This window comes from Doryrhamphus excisus, chromosome 6 (assembly GCF_030265055.1).
Source record: "Doryrhamphus excisus isolate RoL2022-K1 chromosome 6, RoL_Dexc_1.0, whole genome shotgun sequence".
Classification (NCBI taxonomy): domain Eukaryota; kingdom Metazoa; phylum Chordata; class Actinopteri; order Syngnathiformes; family Syngnathidae; genus Doryrhamphus; species Doryrhamphus excisus.
In genome coordinates, this window is record NC_080471.1 from 18,698,808 (window position 1) to 18,713,531 (window position 14,724).

The 14,724-nt window shown below is 40.2% G+C and overlaps 1 protein-coding gene across 2 annotated transcripts in view; it reads right to left on the reverse strand.

The window, feature by feature from the left end:
- Window positions 1-11,147, reverse strand: part of cmip (c-Maf inducing protein) — a 37,415-nt gene extending 26,268 nt beyond the window's left edge. Inside the window, exons 1-3 of one of the 2 annotated variants that reach the window (XM_058075580.1) lie at window positions 11,065-11,147; window positions 8,166-8,873; window positions 7,687-8,030 (exon numbers count right to left, since the gene is read on the reverse strand). In XM_058075580.1, coding sequence (XP_057931563.1) covers window positions 7,687-8,007 — 321 coding nt within the window. In that variant the 5' untranslated portion in view covers window positions 8,008-8,030; window positions 8,166-8,873; window positions 11,065-11,147. Of the gene's footprint in view, window positions 1-7,686; window positions 8,874-11,064 lie in introns of both variants that reach the window. The other variant, XM_058075579.1, reaches the window with a different exon arrangement.
- Between the last annotated feature and the right edge of the window lie 3,577 nt (window positions 11,148-14,724).

Consider the following 14,724-nt stretch of genomic DNA (forward strand, 5'->3'; position numbering starts at 1 on the left):
TGAAGCTTTGTGTGCATTGTAAAAAACAAATAAGTAGGTTTAATTATTTTGTGCATTAGGTGTGTTTAATCTTGTAGAATTAATTTGTATTGCTATTCACTGAAAATTACACTTTATCCTTATCGTTGGTTGTATGTATTTTTATATTTCAGATACTGCTTTTTCATGATCGTTAAACATTCTCCTAGGTATTAAATTAATATGGAGGTCTTACACCATAGCCATTGTGAGTGGACAATAAAGTGAAGCTCAAATTCAAGCCATTCAAACAGAATGATGCCTTTTATTCCAGACTCCAATAAAAGATATGTAGGATGATTACTTATCCATTTATTCATTTTTTAAAATTAATTAACCAATTAACCATTTCAACTGAATTCATATTTTTTAAAAGGTATATGGTTTTTAAGTCTGCAGAGGTAGGTATTAGCCTAATTTTGCTGATGATCTTGTCTTATTCACCGGGAATGGGAGGAAAAACTACACTGTCTTCGGTCTTTACAATAAATTTGTGATACAAGTTGTATCATTTGGTTTATACCGTATTTACCTGATTTCGGAGCCCAGATCCACTATGGCTCTTTATGTATTGACAACACAAAAGACACCTCCCTGATGGCTTTGTGAGAGGCCACTGTAATGTTCCTACAATGAGCCCCTCAAGCTTGTGCCGCACCCAGTTTCCTTTCATCTCAGGTCTTTTGTGAGCCACTCACAACACAGGAAGTGTGTGCTTGCTCTATCACTCCTCTTACGTAAATGTGATGCAGGTTTGGGTTTTGATGGTAGGCTTGACAAGCTTTTTACTGACGCGACTTTCACGTACAAACACTTGTGTGATTTTGTAGCACGTTGGTTGCTTTTTGAGAACTAATGCCCCACTTTTCTACTAGAATCCCTGGTAATTATTATTAAGAATTTTTGTGTACTTTTTCATCCAAAGTCTCCTTATGAGGGTCCATGAGGGTCGCGGGGGTGCTGGAGCCTATCCCAGTTGTCTTTGGGCGAGAAGCTGGGTACACCCTGGACTGGTCGCCAGCCAATCACAGGGCACATATAGACAAACAACCATTCACACTCACATTCATACCTATGGACAATTTGAAGTCGCCAATTAACCTAGCATGTTTTTGGAATGTGGGAGGAAACCGGAGTACCCGGAAAAAACCCACGCATGCACGGGGAGAACATGCAAACTCCCCACAGAGATGGCCGAGGGTGGAATTGAACTTGGGTCTCCTAGCTGTGAGGTCTGCGCGTGAACCAATCGCCCGCCGTGCAGCCCCTAGGTCAAATATGTTCTTGTTTAAATTTTATTTATCATAAGCCAGTAGCAGGGCTGCACGATGAACGAGTGGTTAGCACGCAGGCCACACAGCTACGAGACAGGGCAGCTCTGTGTGGAGTTTGCCTGTTCTCCCACATTCCAAAAACATGCTAGGTTAATTGGCGACTCCAAATTGTCCATAGGTATGAATGTGAGTGTGAATGGTTGTTTGTCTATATGTGCCCTGTGATTGGCTGGCGACCAGTCCAGGGTGCCGAGGGTGGGATTTAACCCTGGTCTCCTAGCTGTGAGGTCTGCACGCTAACCACTCGACCGCCGTGCCGCCTACATTAATATTCATTACAAAAAACCTCTTTACATCATTTGGTTAAAAGCTGATTTTTAAAACACATGTAAACACTTTAATCAGATTGTGTTTGACTGTTTCATTGGATGAACGCAAGCAGATTCTTCGATTGGAAACCTGATCCCTATTCCGTGTGTTAGTGTACATCGACTGATCGGTCACCGGAGCTTTCTGTACTTGCACCAGTCTCTATGAGAGACTAATGGCACAGACCTTAACAACATTAAATTCACAAGAGAAGAAGACAATGCCAGAGGGAGGGGGTCTGTTTACACCAACAATTACACAAATCCATGCTACAGAAGCTGACATAAGTCAGTATTTTTAAAGCGTATGTAAAAAATTAAAACCAACCTGCTTAAGAGGGGTTTCAAATGTTCATCCAATTAGAGATACTTTGTGTTTTATTTATGACTGGTTATTGTCTTTATGCTATTGGGTGTACATTTGTCATTAGAGGTATAATGTCTGACTTGAACAGTAGTTAGAAGAATATGTCAAAATGGACTGAAAATAATCTCTGTCCGCAGATTAAGTAGATTATAAAAAGTATTTCCTGCCTACCGTTACCTGTCAAATCCCCCAGTTTTCACGAGTACACTGCCATTTTTCACTAGTGGCCTTCTGTTTTAAGAGTTTCACTTATTTTAACTTTCATTGGTTCGGCCAAAGATGTATGTAGTATATGTGATATTTATTATAAATGGGGCTGGACGGTGGGTCAGTGGTTAGAGCGCAGGCCACACAGCTAGGATACCCATGTTCGATTCCACTGTATTTATAATATATTTGTATATATATATATAGATTTATTATATGTGTGGAGTTTGCATGCTCTCGCAGTGCATGTTTACATGTCCTCCTCTCCTCACAAGGGTGGCAGCAGTGCTGGAGCCTATCCCAGCTGTTTTCGGGCGTGAGGCGGGGTACACTCTGAACTGGTCGCCAGCCAATCACAGGGCACGTTCCAAAACCATGTTAGATTAACTAGCGACTCCAAATTGTCCAGGGTGTACCCCACCTTTCGCCAGAAGACAGCTGGGATAGGCTCCAGGTGAGAATAAGCGGTAGAAAATAAATGAATGAATGTTCCCTGCATACATTCACATATTACCGAATTGCATGGGGGAATCATTCTCGAATGTTTCATAAAAATGTAAAAACGTGCTTTAACCAAGGTTGGGTATATTCTTGATTTGGTTTTAATAGTGAAACACCCAGTGCAGACTTTTGTTCAGGCTGAGCTGTTAATAACAAAAGTAAAAAAAAACAACAACCACGGAGCGTTGCACTTGTGTTTGTTTGCCAACTGTTTATTAGTTAAGAAGCTTTGTATGACTTTCTGAATATACATGCAATTATAGATGAACATACTTATAATAAGTATCTAGTCAGCACAAAATTGTCATTACCATTATACAAAACAAGCTGAGGCAAAGGCACATGTAAATGTAGCACTGGCAAAAAGTGCACCAGTGATTTGCATGACTAAACATCACACAGCAACAATTTCATGTATAGTATTACTATACTATAAGTATACCCCTCAAAAAAGTCATTTCTCCACAAAAGGTATGATAAGCTCACAGGGTCTTACTCACATGTCCAAATTCAACAGAATGCAATTTAGCATTCCAGCCATGCATGACATAGGCAGGCATCCAAGACGCCTCCAACAAGGTGTGTTGATAAAACAGTGAGCTTCGTTTTGAGGAAAATGTCAAATATGTTGATCAAAACAGAAGGGGAAATAATGGCTTTTATTATTATGCCATTAGACTACTGGAGTATACTTGAATTACTCCTTTTGTAATACAATGAAAAACATTTTGTTAAGAGGCATTGATTGTGTAGCGGTGAGTTCTGAGCAGCTTCATACTCCGTGATGTGTGTGTTAGAGTGGAAATACTGCTAACACTAAAACAACTCCAAGTACACACACACCGGTCTATATGATGCACTGTAGAATCCGATCACAAACAGATCCCACAACAGCCACAACAACGATAACCAATTGTGAATTAACAACATTCATTCATCAGCCAATCACAGGTCACATATAGACAAACAACCATTCACACTCACATTCATACCTATGGAAAATTTCGAGTCGCCAATTAACCTAGCATGTTTTTGGAATGTGGGAGGAAACCGGAATACCCGGAGAAAAACCCACGCATGCACGGGGAGAACATGAAAACTCCACACAGAGATGGCCGAGGGTGGAATTGAACCCTGGTCTATCTGTGAGGTCTGCGCGCTAACCACTAGATCGCCGTGTCGCCGAATTAACAAGAAATTAATCAAAAAATTAATCAATCAAGTCAATCGAAACATGTGACATTTTTGTGCATATCAAAACAATCTTGTATAAATACAACCTATTGCATTTCCTAATACAGAGAATTATAGGCAAGTGTGTGTTTATTTACACAGAACAAAGCCATAGTAATGCCATGAACTACTACTACATAAAAAAGACTGGTATTGGGGAGCATGGTGTAGGGCGGTTACTTTGCATGCGTCTTACAATGACAGAGAGTGGTAAAATAGCAGAAGATTGACGCCGAATCGCAATAAAATAATTTATTTAGCAGTGTCTACTCCACAATGAAAAGAAAAAGGGGATTGTGACATCATCCTTTCACTAAAATAGCAGATTTGTAGTCCCGACGGAGACGCTCCAAAGCCGTTTCAGGATTTATCAACTCTTGGAAATGGTAAAACAAATGTTTGCGGACGGGCCCATGTGTCCTTTAATTGACTGACAGGCCAGTGTGTATTAAGCCTTTTGTATTAAGTCAGAGATAGACTACAGGGAGACTACAACAAGACAGATAGAGAGATTTTAACATTAATTTTATGACAAGTACAATGAAAAAATATGAACGGATAAACAAACGTCTTTTATTTAACCAAGTCACAAAACAATGAACAAACTGACCTTAAACGCTATTATTGCCAATATTTGAGACCAAATAACCCACTACTGTTATGTTATATATATAACCACGGATATATAAAAATATTAACAATATATCATAATGATGCAATATTTCCTTTAATATGTCATCTTTCACTATGTAAAGTTGTGGAATTAGCGTTTGTGACATTTTTCTCACAGGCAATCCATACTGTCTGTGAAACATTGCAGCATTTCCTGAATAAATGAAATGCTGGCGTTGCAATGGGCTGTTCAACAGTTCAACAATACCGGCTCGCCGTTTTTGTCTTATCTAGTTGTCTTTGTCTAATTACGTCAGGGCTGTCCAGCTGTCCTTTGATATTTAAAATAAAAACAATGTATAATAAAAATTACAATATACATATATTTATAGAAACATTAGTTTTTTTAGTTACATTATGCCTTTTTGCGTTACTTTTATACTTTTACTGGTTTTTTAGTTCTTTTGTTCACATACGATGACGCTGAACACCAAGGTAGGCTGCATTGCAAGGTTTATAGTGTTTACAGCAACTTCCATATTATTTGTACTATCATTAATAGTAGTGATGCCGTATTTCACAGCCTGGTTGGCTTCTGACTGTCGTGTTCTCACAAGACAGCTTTTCTCCAAACAAGAAATCTCACATCCCTACTAAGCAGTATAGAAAATGTATGAATGGATGGATGTTTGGCTAACTATGAATAAATTGTGGTATCACTATATGGTTAATAATGTCATATTGTATAGTTTCTATTATGATCTCATGGGCCCTAAGAATTTTTGAAAGGTGATGAAAAGGAAAATTTTGGAGGTAATCCATGAATATGGATGTATTTTTCTTTACTTCTCAGTTTATAAAGAATAAATATTAATGAAGAAGATTATTAGCGGCCTATACTCTACTGAGCGCCTATCCAGCTGAGTAAAATAGCAGCATGACAACAAACAGGAAGGCCTGTTAGTATCATAACATCCTGAGGCGACGGGGTTGCTGATCAACTGGACCTGCAGACTGGAAGAGAATGCTTACTCTTCATGGATCATCAATCTTACATGTGGTTTGCAATTTTACATTTTTAGTCCATTCCACGCAAACACTGATATGTTTTAAATACATTTTTAATGCATTTTGGTCTTTCCCACACATTTAAATGTAGCTTTCTGTCCTTTAAAACAGAGCTTTCAGAAAACTGGTTGAAGATTTTTAAAAACTTCAGCAATGTTTTTGTGTACGGTCGTGGAAAAGTGATGTTTGTGTCATAACAATTGTTTTTAAAACATATTTAATACACTATTGTTATTAAAGTTATTGACTGATGTGTTCTGATTGAATGTATTTGTACAAGTACCATCCATTTGTTTTACCGCTTATTCTAGTGTATTTGTAACGTTATAAACACATCATAAATGGTAATGGTAATGGTAATGGTAATGGTTTTATATCATTTGAAAATGCATCAGATTACAATTGAATGCATCACATAATCAGTTCACAGTTCCACATGTCCAAAAGGAGTAGGAAGAAGCAAAGCTTATTAAATCCTACTCCACCACCTGGTACTTTTACAATCAGTAACTGTTATATTTGTTCACTTCCTGCTTTCCTAATATAGTTTAAGGGTTTTTTTATTTTTTATTTTTTTGTCCCATACCAAAGTAACCGTTACCAAAGTAACCGTCAATATAGTGATATGTATAGCACATCATGACTGGTTCAAGACTCTTCATCCTTGTATTTAGCAAACATCAACTGCTTGCGGCATTATGAATTATCCTTACTGACCTTTTTTGCAGTACATTTAGTGAGTGAAGATTGCTTTTATAGTTATTACCCCATATTTCCACACAATAAGTAAGATATGGTAGAACCAGAGAGCAGAATCAGTCCCAGCAAATGGGACTTGCATGTGAATGTAGTTTCTCGTTACAGCTCTGTACAAATAAGTATTGCATACAGTCTTCCAGACAATAAGAAAACGTAGCAGGAGAGATCATTAAATATACTTAGCGGGACTTTTTCTGGTGTTATTTATTGGAGACTGACATGAAAGCATGTGCTTCTCGACAAGTGCTTTGTTCAATATTGAAATATTTCTGGCCACCTTATGTTGTATATTTGTAATATGATGTTTCCAGCTCATATTTTCATCTATTGTGATCCCCAGAATCTATATCAGAATCAGTCCCAGTAAATGGGACTGTGAATGTAGCTTCTCGTTACGAATGCGTACAAATAAGTATTGCATACAGTCTTCCAGAGAATAAGAAAACGTAGCAGGAGAGATTGTTAAATCTACTTAGAGGGACTTTTTCTGGTGTTATTTATTGGAGACTGACATGAAAGCATGTGCTTCTCAACAAGCTCCGTATATAGATATACAGCTCCGTACAAATAAGTATTGCATACAGTCTTCCAGACAATAAGAAAACGTAGCAGGAGAGATTGTTAAATCTACTTAGCGGGACTTTTTCTGGTGTTATTTATTGGAGACTGACATGAAAGCATGTGCTTCTCAACAAGCGCTGCCGTGGGCCCCTCCCCCGTCTAAAAGCACTCACAGTCGGTCGGCTCCGTCTTTGTGACATAAAAAATATGACAAAAAAGCAACACAAGAAAGTTAACTGGTAGTTTGAAACATTTTTTTTTGCCCTGTTCGGCCCAGTCCACAAAACAGTAGCGGGCGCTTGGGTCTACACTAAATATTGAACAACACCGAAAACCTTTCCAATGCACATGCAACATGACAAAAAATAGCAAGCTATTGTGGCACGAAAATTGTTTTTGTGGATTGACGATGCTTAAGGACCGAGTCAGGGTAAGTGGACATGCTGATAATGAATCATTTAAGAATCATTTAAGACTTGCAGGTAAGGTGCATGAAGGTGTGTTGGACCTTAATGAAGTCCCCTGTCAAAACCAATGATTCTGCTTTCTTCCAAAGTGCGTCAAACACACACCAAGACAGTAATCATGCTTCATCTACTGCGTCCAGACAAGAAAAGACAAACACCAAAGCTGGCTGTGGAATGTGAGACGCAGCATATTAAAACACACACACACAGGGAGTGAGAGTGGGGGGGGGGGTAATATCAAAGCTTCTCACGGTTGCCGAGGTCAAGCTGCTGTCCGTGAGTGTGAGGTGATGCGGCTCCCATCTCCGCAGGAACTTGGAGGTGAGGATCTTGCTGAGGAAGGTGCGTGGGTGCTTGACCACGCACACCTGGATGTCCCCCTCGTGGAGCAGCTTGTAGCGCATCCCGCTGCTGCCGCAGCAGTGTTGCAGGCTCCGTTTGCACGGCCCTGCGCCCACTTTGGCGTTATTATTCCCCTCCGACATGTCCCCGAGTAAAGGCTTACTCTCCTCGCACTGATAAAACTGGTTGTTGTGCAGATCGTTGCCCCCGCCGGTGCTGTTAAAATCCATAATTTAGTAATCCAACAGTTGTCCTAAACGAGGAGGGGAGAGTGATTGCTTGACGCAGGACACCTACACAAGACACCTACATGTACAGTATAGATATTTAAAAAAAAATAATGTCTAAGGTGGCTCTGATCGAGCTGGGGGAGGGGGTATCTACCTACCTAGTGGTGCTAGAACACGACTAATTACTGGAGACGAGGACGAGGCAGCCGCTAAAGGAGCCTTCCGAGTAGTTTTATGGCAGGATATCCACACGGGGAACGGTTTTTATGATACACTGTAAACAATCCACCATTTTCCTCCCCGTACAATGCTCCATGAATTGCGTTGCCGTGCGCGTCGCGTCTCGTCTCGTCTCCCCCCTCCTCTTACCAGGGAGCTACTCAATATGTTAGGGCCATGGCCTTATCCATTCCGTCCGCAGCCTCGGTTTCCAAAACGAGTAATCCACCGACAGAAAGACGCACAAAGACGGGTAAAAAAAATGAAAGAGACCCCCCCAAAATTGTGGCTTGTCTCTCGCTTCCTCTGTGGGGTTTTGTGCTCATTACAGGCTCACTCGTTCGGTTTCCTTCTATTCCGTATTTCCCCCCCCCAACCCCCTCCTATCTTGCTGTAAAGGAGCCAGCTCTCTCCAGCAGCGCCTCGCCGATTGGCCGCTGCCGGTTCATGTGATACTGGACTGACGTCAATGGAGAGGCGAGCGGATGAGCCTTGTGTCTTTTGCGCTTGACTGTCTGCCTGCGGAAGGCTGAACGCTCCTCCTTGCCTACATGCATATCTCCCTGCGAGGAGATAAGCGAAGGAGGGCCTCCGGTCCACCAATCGTCATGCTTCTACTTGACCATCAAGCAAACCAGCGTTGGTCACTGGAACAAAGCAACAAATAAGGCTCTCCTTAGTTATATTTATTTGATTATTATAACCTGACAATATGTAATCTGTACAAACAACTGTATGACATGCTGGCACCAACATTCAGCATACAATAACTGCATTAAATTACAACTGAAAACTATTTCCAAGTTAAGTTTACTCAGGCTGCACGGGGGTCGAGTGGTTAGCGCGCAGACCTCAAAGCTAAGAGACCAGGGTTCAATCCCACCCTCGGCACCCTGGACTGGTCGCCAGCCAATCACAGGGCACATATAGACAAACAACCATTCACACTCACATTCATACCTATGGACAATTTGGAGTCGCCAATTAACCTAGCATGTTTTTGGAATGTGGGAGGAAACCGGAGTACCCGGAGAAAACCTACAGGGCAGCTCTGTGTGGAGTTTGCCTGTTCTCCCCGTGCATGCGTGGTCCGGGTACTCCGGTTTCCTCCCACATTCCAAAAACATGCTAGGTTAATTGGCGACTCCAAATTGTCCATAAGTATGAATGTGAGTGTGAATGGTTGTTTGACTATATGTGCCCTGTGATTGGCTGGCGACCAGTCCAGGGTCTACCCCGCCTCTCGCCCGAGGACAGCTGGGATAGGCTCCAGCACACCCTGCGACCCTCGTGAGGAAAAGCGGTAGAAAATGAATGAATGAATGAATGAACAGTGGTGTGTTATATGGAAAAATGATAACAAGCAAACAAAGTCAGATTTTGGAAACTATTGATAGAACCTGACAATATGTATCTGTACAAACAACTGTATGACATGCTGGCACCAACATTCCACACACAACAACTAAGTTAAAACTAAGTAAACAATTAAGTTTACTCACAGCTCCCATAACACTTCACTATTGGAGAAGCACTCAGCTAGACCTATAAGTGAGGAATATGGAGCTTCATATATTAGATATTATGTATGCTAATTATATCAGTTTTCAGTTCAGCTCTATAGTCACTTACTTACATATGTAATAGTGCTTTGACTCTGGAGTATAATCCAATATAGGCCTCCGTGACCAGATCATGGTTAAGCCGAAGAAGATGTAGATGGGTAATTCATGATTATTAACTTGAATAATAATAATTATTGAAGCATGTTTACTTTTTCACAACAATCACTTTGACACAGTAATAATAGTAGAACAGAACATTCATTCATTTTCTACCGCTTGGTCGCCAGCCAATCACAGGGCACATATAGACAAACAACCATTCACACTCACATTCATACCTATGGACAATTTGGAGTCGCCAATTAACCTAGCATGTTTTTGGAATGTGGGAGGAAACCGGAGTACCCGGAGAAAACCCACGCATGCACGGGGAGAACATGCAAACTCTACACAGATATGCCTGAGGGTGGAATCAAACCCAGGTCTCCTAGCTGTGTGGCCTGCACGATAACCACTCAGAAATTTGAAACTCTGAATTAGAAAAATGTTACAAAAAAAATCTAAAATCTAAATTAAGAGCTGGATAAAAATGCTTATAAATGATTTTATTAATTCCGTTTAGAGTTGCGGCCAACTCCCCAATGTCCTGTCTTGTCATGTCCTCCATGAACCAGGAAGTACCTTGTTGATAATTCCTTGTTGATAACAGTTTGGTTAGATCATCATTCATCATCTATATCATTATTCAAGTATTAAAACAGCAAATCTAATAGTTGCATGAGACGCAAAATTTGTTAATTCATTTGTTCATTTAATATGACTTAGAAACTTTAAATTGAAGCTGCACGTTGGTCGAGTGGCGTGCACGCAGGCCTCACAGCTAGTAGACCTGTGTTCAATTCCACCCTCGGCCATCTCTGTGTGGAGTTTGTATGTTCTCCCCGTGCATGCGTGGGTTTTACTCCGATTTCCCACATTCCAAAAACATGCTAGGTTAATTGGCGACTCCAAATTGTCCATAGGTATGAATATGAGTGTGAATGGTTGTTTGTCTATATGTGCCCTGTGATTGGCTGGCGACCAGTCCAGGGTGTACCACACCTCTCGCCCCCGCGACCCTTGTGAGGATACGCTGTCGAAAATGAATGAATAAATGAATGAACTTTAAATTGAACAGAACAGAAGAATACGTTCCTCACCGTCTTTGAATTAGCATAGCTTGGGTATTTCATTTTTATTGCTCGTATTGCTCACGACCATATGATTCACATACCTTCTTTTGCATGGCAAAGCAGTCATCTAAAAAGTCAGCTTAGGTCCTCTATTTAATAATCTTGCCTGATGTCCTTCACCTTATACTGCCCTAAGTCTCAAACAGGACTACTACCAGTAGGGAACAAATCTGTATTCTATGTGACATCACTTATCAAGACTTGGATGTCTTATTGCCCTTCCATCTCTTTGGAATATTTATATTAAAGGGGTTGGTAAAGTTCAATATATCAGAGAAGTTTAAAATGAGAAAAAGTCATAGTTCACCCTGATCCCAAGTCATACATTCTGTTCTGAGTCAGTTCCAGAGATTGCGGTATGATAAGTTGTTCTGATTGTGGTTGAACAAGGTCTTCAACCGACGTAATATTGTCTCATACTGGTGTGGGCATGACCTCGAGATGCAGAGACGGGAACCCAGTTCAAGTAAAAATCTTTAATTATGCTGATGGTTGGAGAGAAGAAAAAGAAAAACAGAGGTTGAAGGTTGAATCCCCTTGTAACTGCCAGATCTCTCATTCGATCTGCTGGAATCCAGATTGCAGATTGACATGGCCTCAGTCATTTCTTTGCTCAGGTTTTCAAAAGATGCCAAGACGTGCTTTAAGAGAACCCACGTTTACATCTGTGGATAGATATTCAATGTCATCCCAACTAATCTCAGCATTTATTCAACTTTCATTTTCAGAATTTTTTTAACGACAGAAGTTGCCTTCTGCTGTTTCAAAAGCGCCGCTTGCGCCACAAGAACCATAGAATGATGACCAATTACAGCTATTACACGTGAAAAGGGAGAAAAAAGGGGTATGTTTCAAAATGGCAATAAAATCAGTTTGATATGCACAAGAAGTAGACAGTACATCCTCCATCATCACTTTCACAGAAAGGCTCACCCCTACCACATCATCATCAGTTACAAGGAATGACGTTACAATAGGGTGTGTCATTTTGGGAGTTGTCATGAGCTGCTCGCTTTAATTGAATTATCTGCATCACGCTTTGGTAATCCCGTTGTGCTAATCTACCCCACTAGATTTGTTGATTTTGTACACCTAACACAGTGCAATGTTTCAATTACAAATGTTTCACATACCTATTGTGTGTGTGTGTGTAAATATTTTATTTACATGAGGCAACACCAGAGGTGTGGACTCTAGGTACGCAACTTGGATATGAGTCATAAGTTTGATGACTTTGGACTCGATTTGATCATATCATCAAACACTTGCAGCTTGAGTTGGACTTTGACATCAATAACTCAGGGGCCGAGTGGTTAGCATGTGGGCTGTAGTCAGGAGATCGGGAAGACGTGGGTTCGAATCTCCATTGGGCATCTCTGTGTGGAGTTTGCATGTTCTCCCCATGCATGCGTGGGTTTTCTCCAGGTGCTCCGGTTTTCTCCCACATTCCAAAAACATGCTAGGTTAATTGGCGACTCCAAATTGTCCATAGGTATGAATGTGAGTGTGAATGGTTGTTTGTCTATCCCAGTCAAAGACTGCTGGGATAGGCTCCGGCATACTCTTGCAACCCTAATGAGGATAATGGATGGATGGACTAGCCTTTGTCTGATGATTTTCCCTTTGAATCTGCCTCATTGAATGCATCTACTGACTTCCAATCAGTTAATTTAATGCCCATGACTTCGGAATTGACTTTGATACTTGTCTGCTTAATCCATACAAAAAAACATACGTGGTAATTTTGTCAAGGACAAAAACTTAAAAAACAAAAAACAAACAAAAAAAACCCTTAAACTATATTAGGAAAGCAGGAAGGGAACAAATGTAACAGTTACTGATTGTAAAAGTACCATATGGAGGGGTAAAATAACATAAAATAAAATAGGAAAGCAGGAAGTGAACAAATGTATGTCATATTGTATGGTCATATCACCTCCTACTTCGGTAAGTGACAAAAATTAAAAAATTAAAAAATTAAAAAATATATATTATGAAAGCAGGAAGTGAACAAATGTACCAGTTACTGATTGTAAAAGTACCAGATGGAGGGGTAGGATTTAATAAGCTTCTTCCTACTCCTTTTGGCCATGTGGAACTGTGAACTGATTATGGGATGCATTCAATTGTAATCTGATGCATGTTCAAATGAAATAAAACCATTACCATTACTAATTACCAAAACCCCGACCCAGGAAAATGATGGGGGATATACCACATAGTTGTAATGTTACATTGACCATTCATTGTAAATACAGTCCTTATTTGAAAATAGCTACAATGTACTTAACAAAACTGAACAAAAGGACAGATATCAATTCAAAATATTTGAAACAATGATTTCCCCCTGTAGTCTATGACAGAAGAGTGACTCATGAACCAATAAGAGAGAACAGTAAGTCATTATAGTTACAGTAAATGATGGAACACTGAGGAAAAAATAGGACAACATAAACAGGCGGGACTGTTACAGCGTCCCCTGTTCACCATTCATAAGTCACACTCATGTCATGTCGATCTATATTTACAACATTAATAGAGGAAATGAATCATTAACAGCAGAAATCATCAACATTGCCTTGACTTTAAAGTGCATTAAGAGACCAGCTCATGGTATTACTGTAAGGGAACACACAATGGGAACATGCAACTGTTGTGTACTGACTACTTCTTATTTTGGCGTGTTCTCTGTACACAGCAGTAGTGGAAAAAAATGTATCATGTGACGTCTCCACGGGAAGTTCAATATTTCATGTCACTTGCCGGGTGCCATTTTTGGCCTGCAGCTCATTTTTTTTAATTCTCCCTCCACATATTCTAAAAATCAAATGAAGTAGTTATAAATGATGCAATAGTGAAGGTTGACCACAGCACAGGAAATTCATGTTGAAATTCATTCATACGTGACAGACCTATTTGAACATACAATGGAAACTGAGATGCATTTAACAGAGTTGGCTACATGCAACTCTGTCCAGGCTGCTTAGCATAACATGGCCTATACAGCAATGGTATCCAAAGTTCAGCCAGGGACCAGTTGCAGCTCAATCTTTTCATAAAACTACCATTAGAATATTATAAATGATGATTACGATAAGTGATGGGTTATTTGCAAACTATTGTTCTCTTAGAGCCGTTTGAATGAAGTGAATGACGAGAGCTGACTCTTTGATGAGAACCAGCTGTCTTTTTTTCTACTCTTGTTTTTCAGATAAAGCCTCACGTGATTCGTCAAAATGTCGACACTGAGCAACATGAGGACAAAGACGAATGTGGAAGAACGGTGGGACTGGAAATTGCTACATAATTAGAGACTACACGCTGGGAAGGGAAACGAGCAGCAGGAAACAAAAGCTGAGGCACCTTGTGAATGCTAAAGACTAACAAAAAACTAGCCGGATGCTGTGTTTTCACTGTAAAAATTGTTGGAAATTTACCCTAAACATGATACAGACAATCAATTCAGATCTTTTTGTCTAATTTAGACAAACATCAGCAGCTGTAATTCACCCAAAAGAAACAGGGTCAAGCGATGCCAAAACGATGAGTGACTGAACTGTACTGAAAGCAGGGTCAGCGGTAGGTCACCAAAGCAGCAACACACAAACTCAAGAGACTCAAGATCCACTTTCAGCAACGTATTTCTGATCCATCCAGATGTTAAGTCCAGGAAATTAGATCCAGTTAAGCAGCTCTACTTA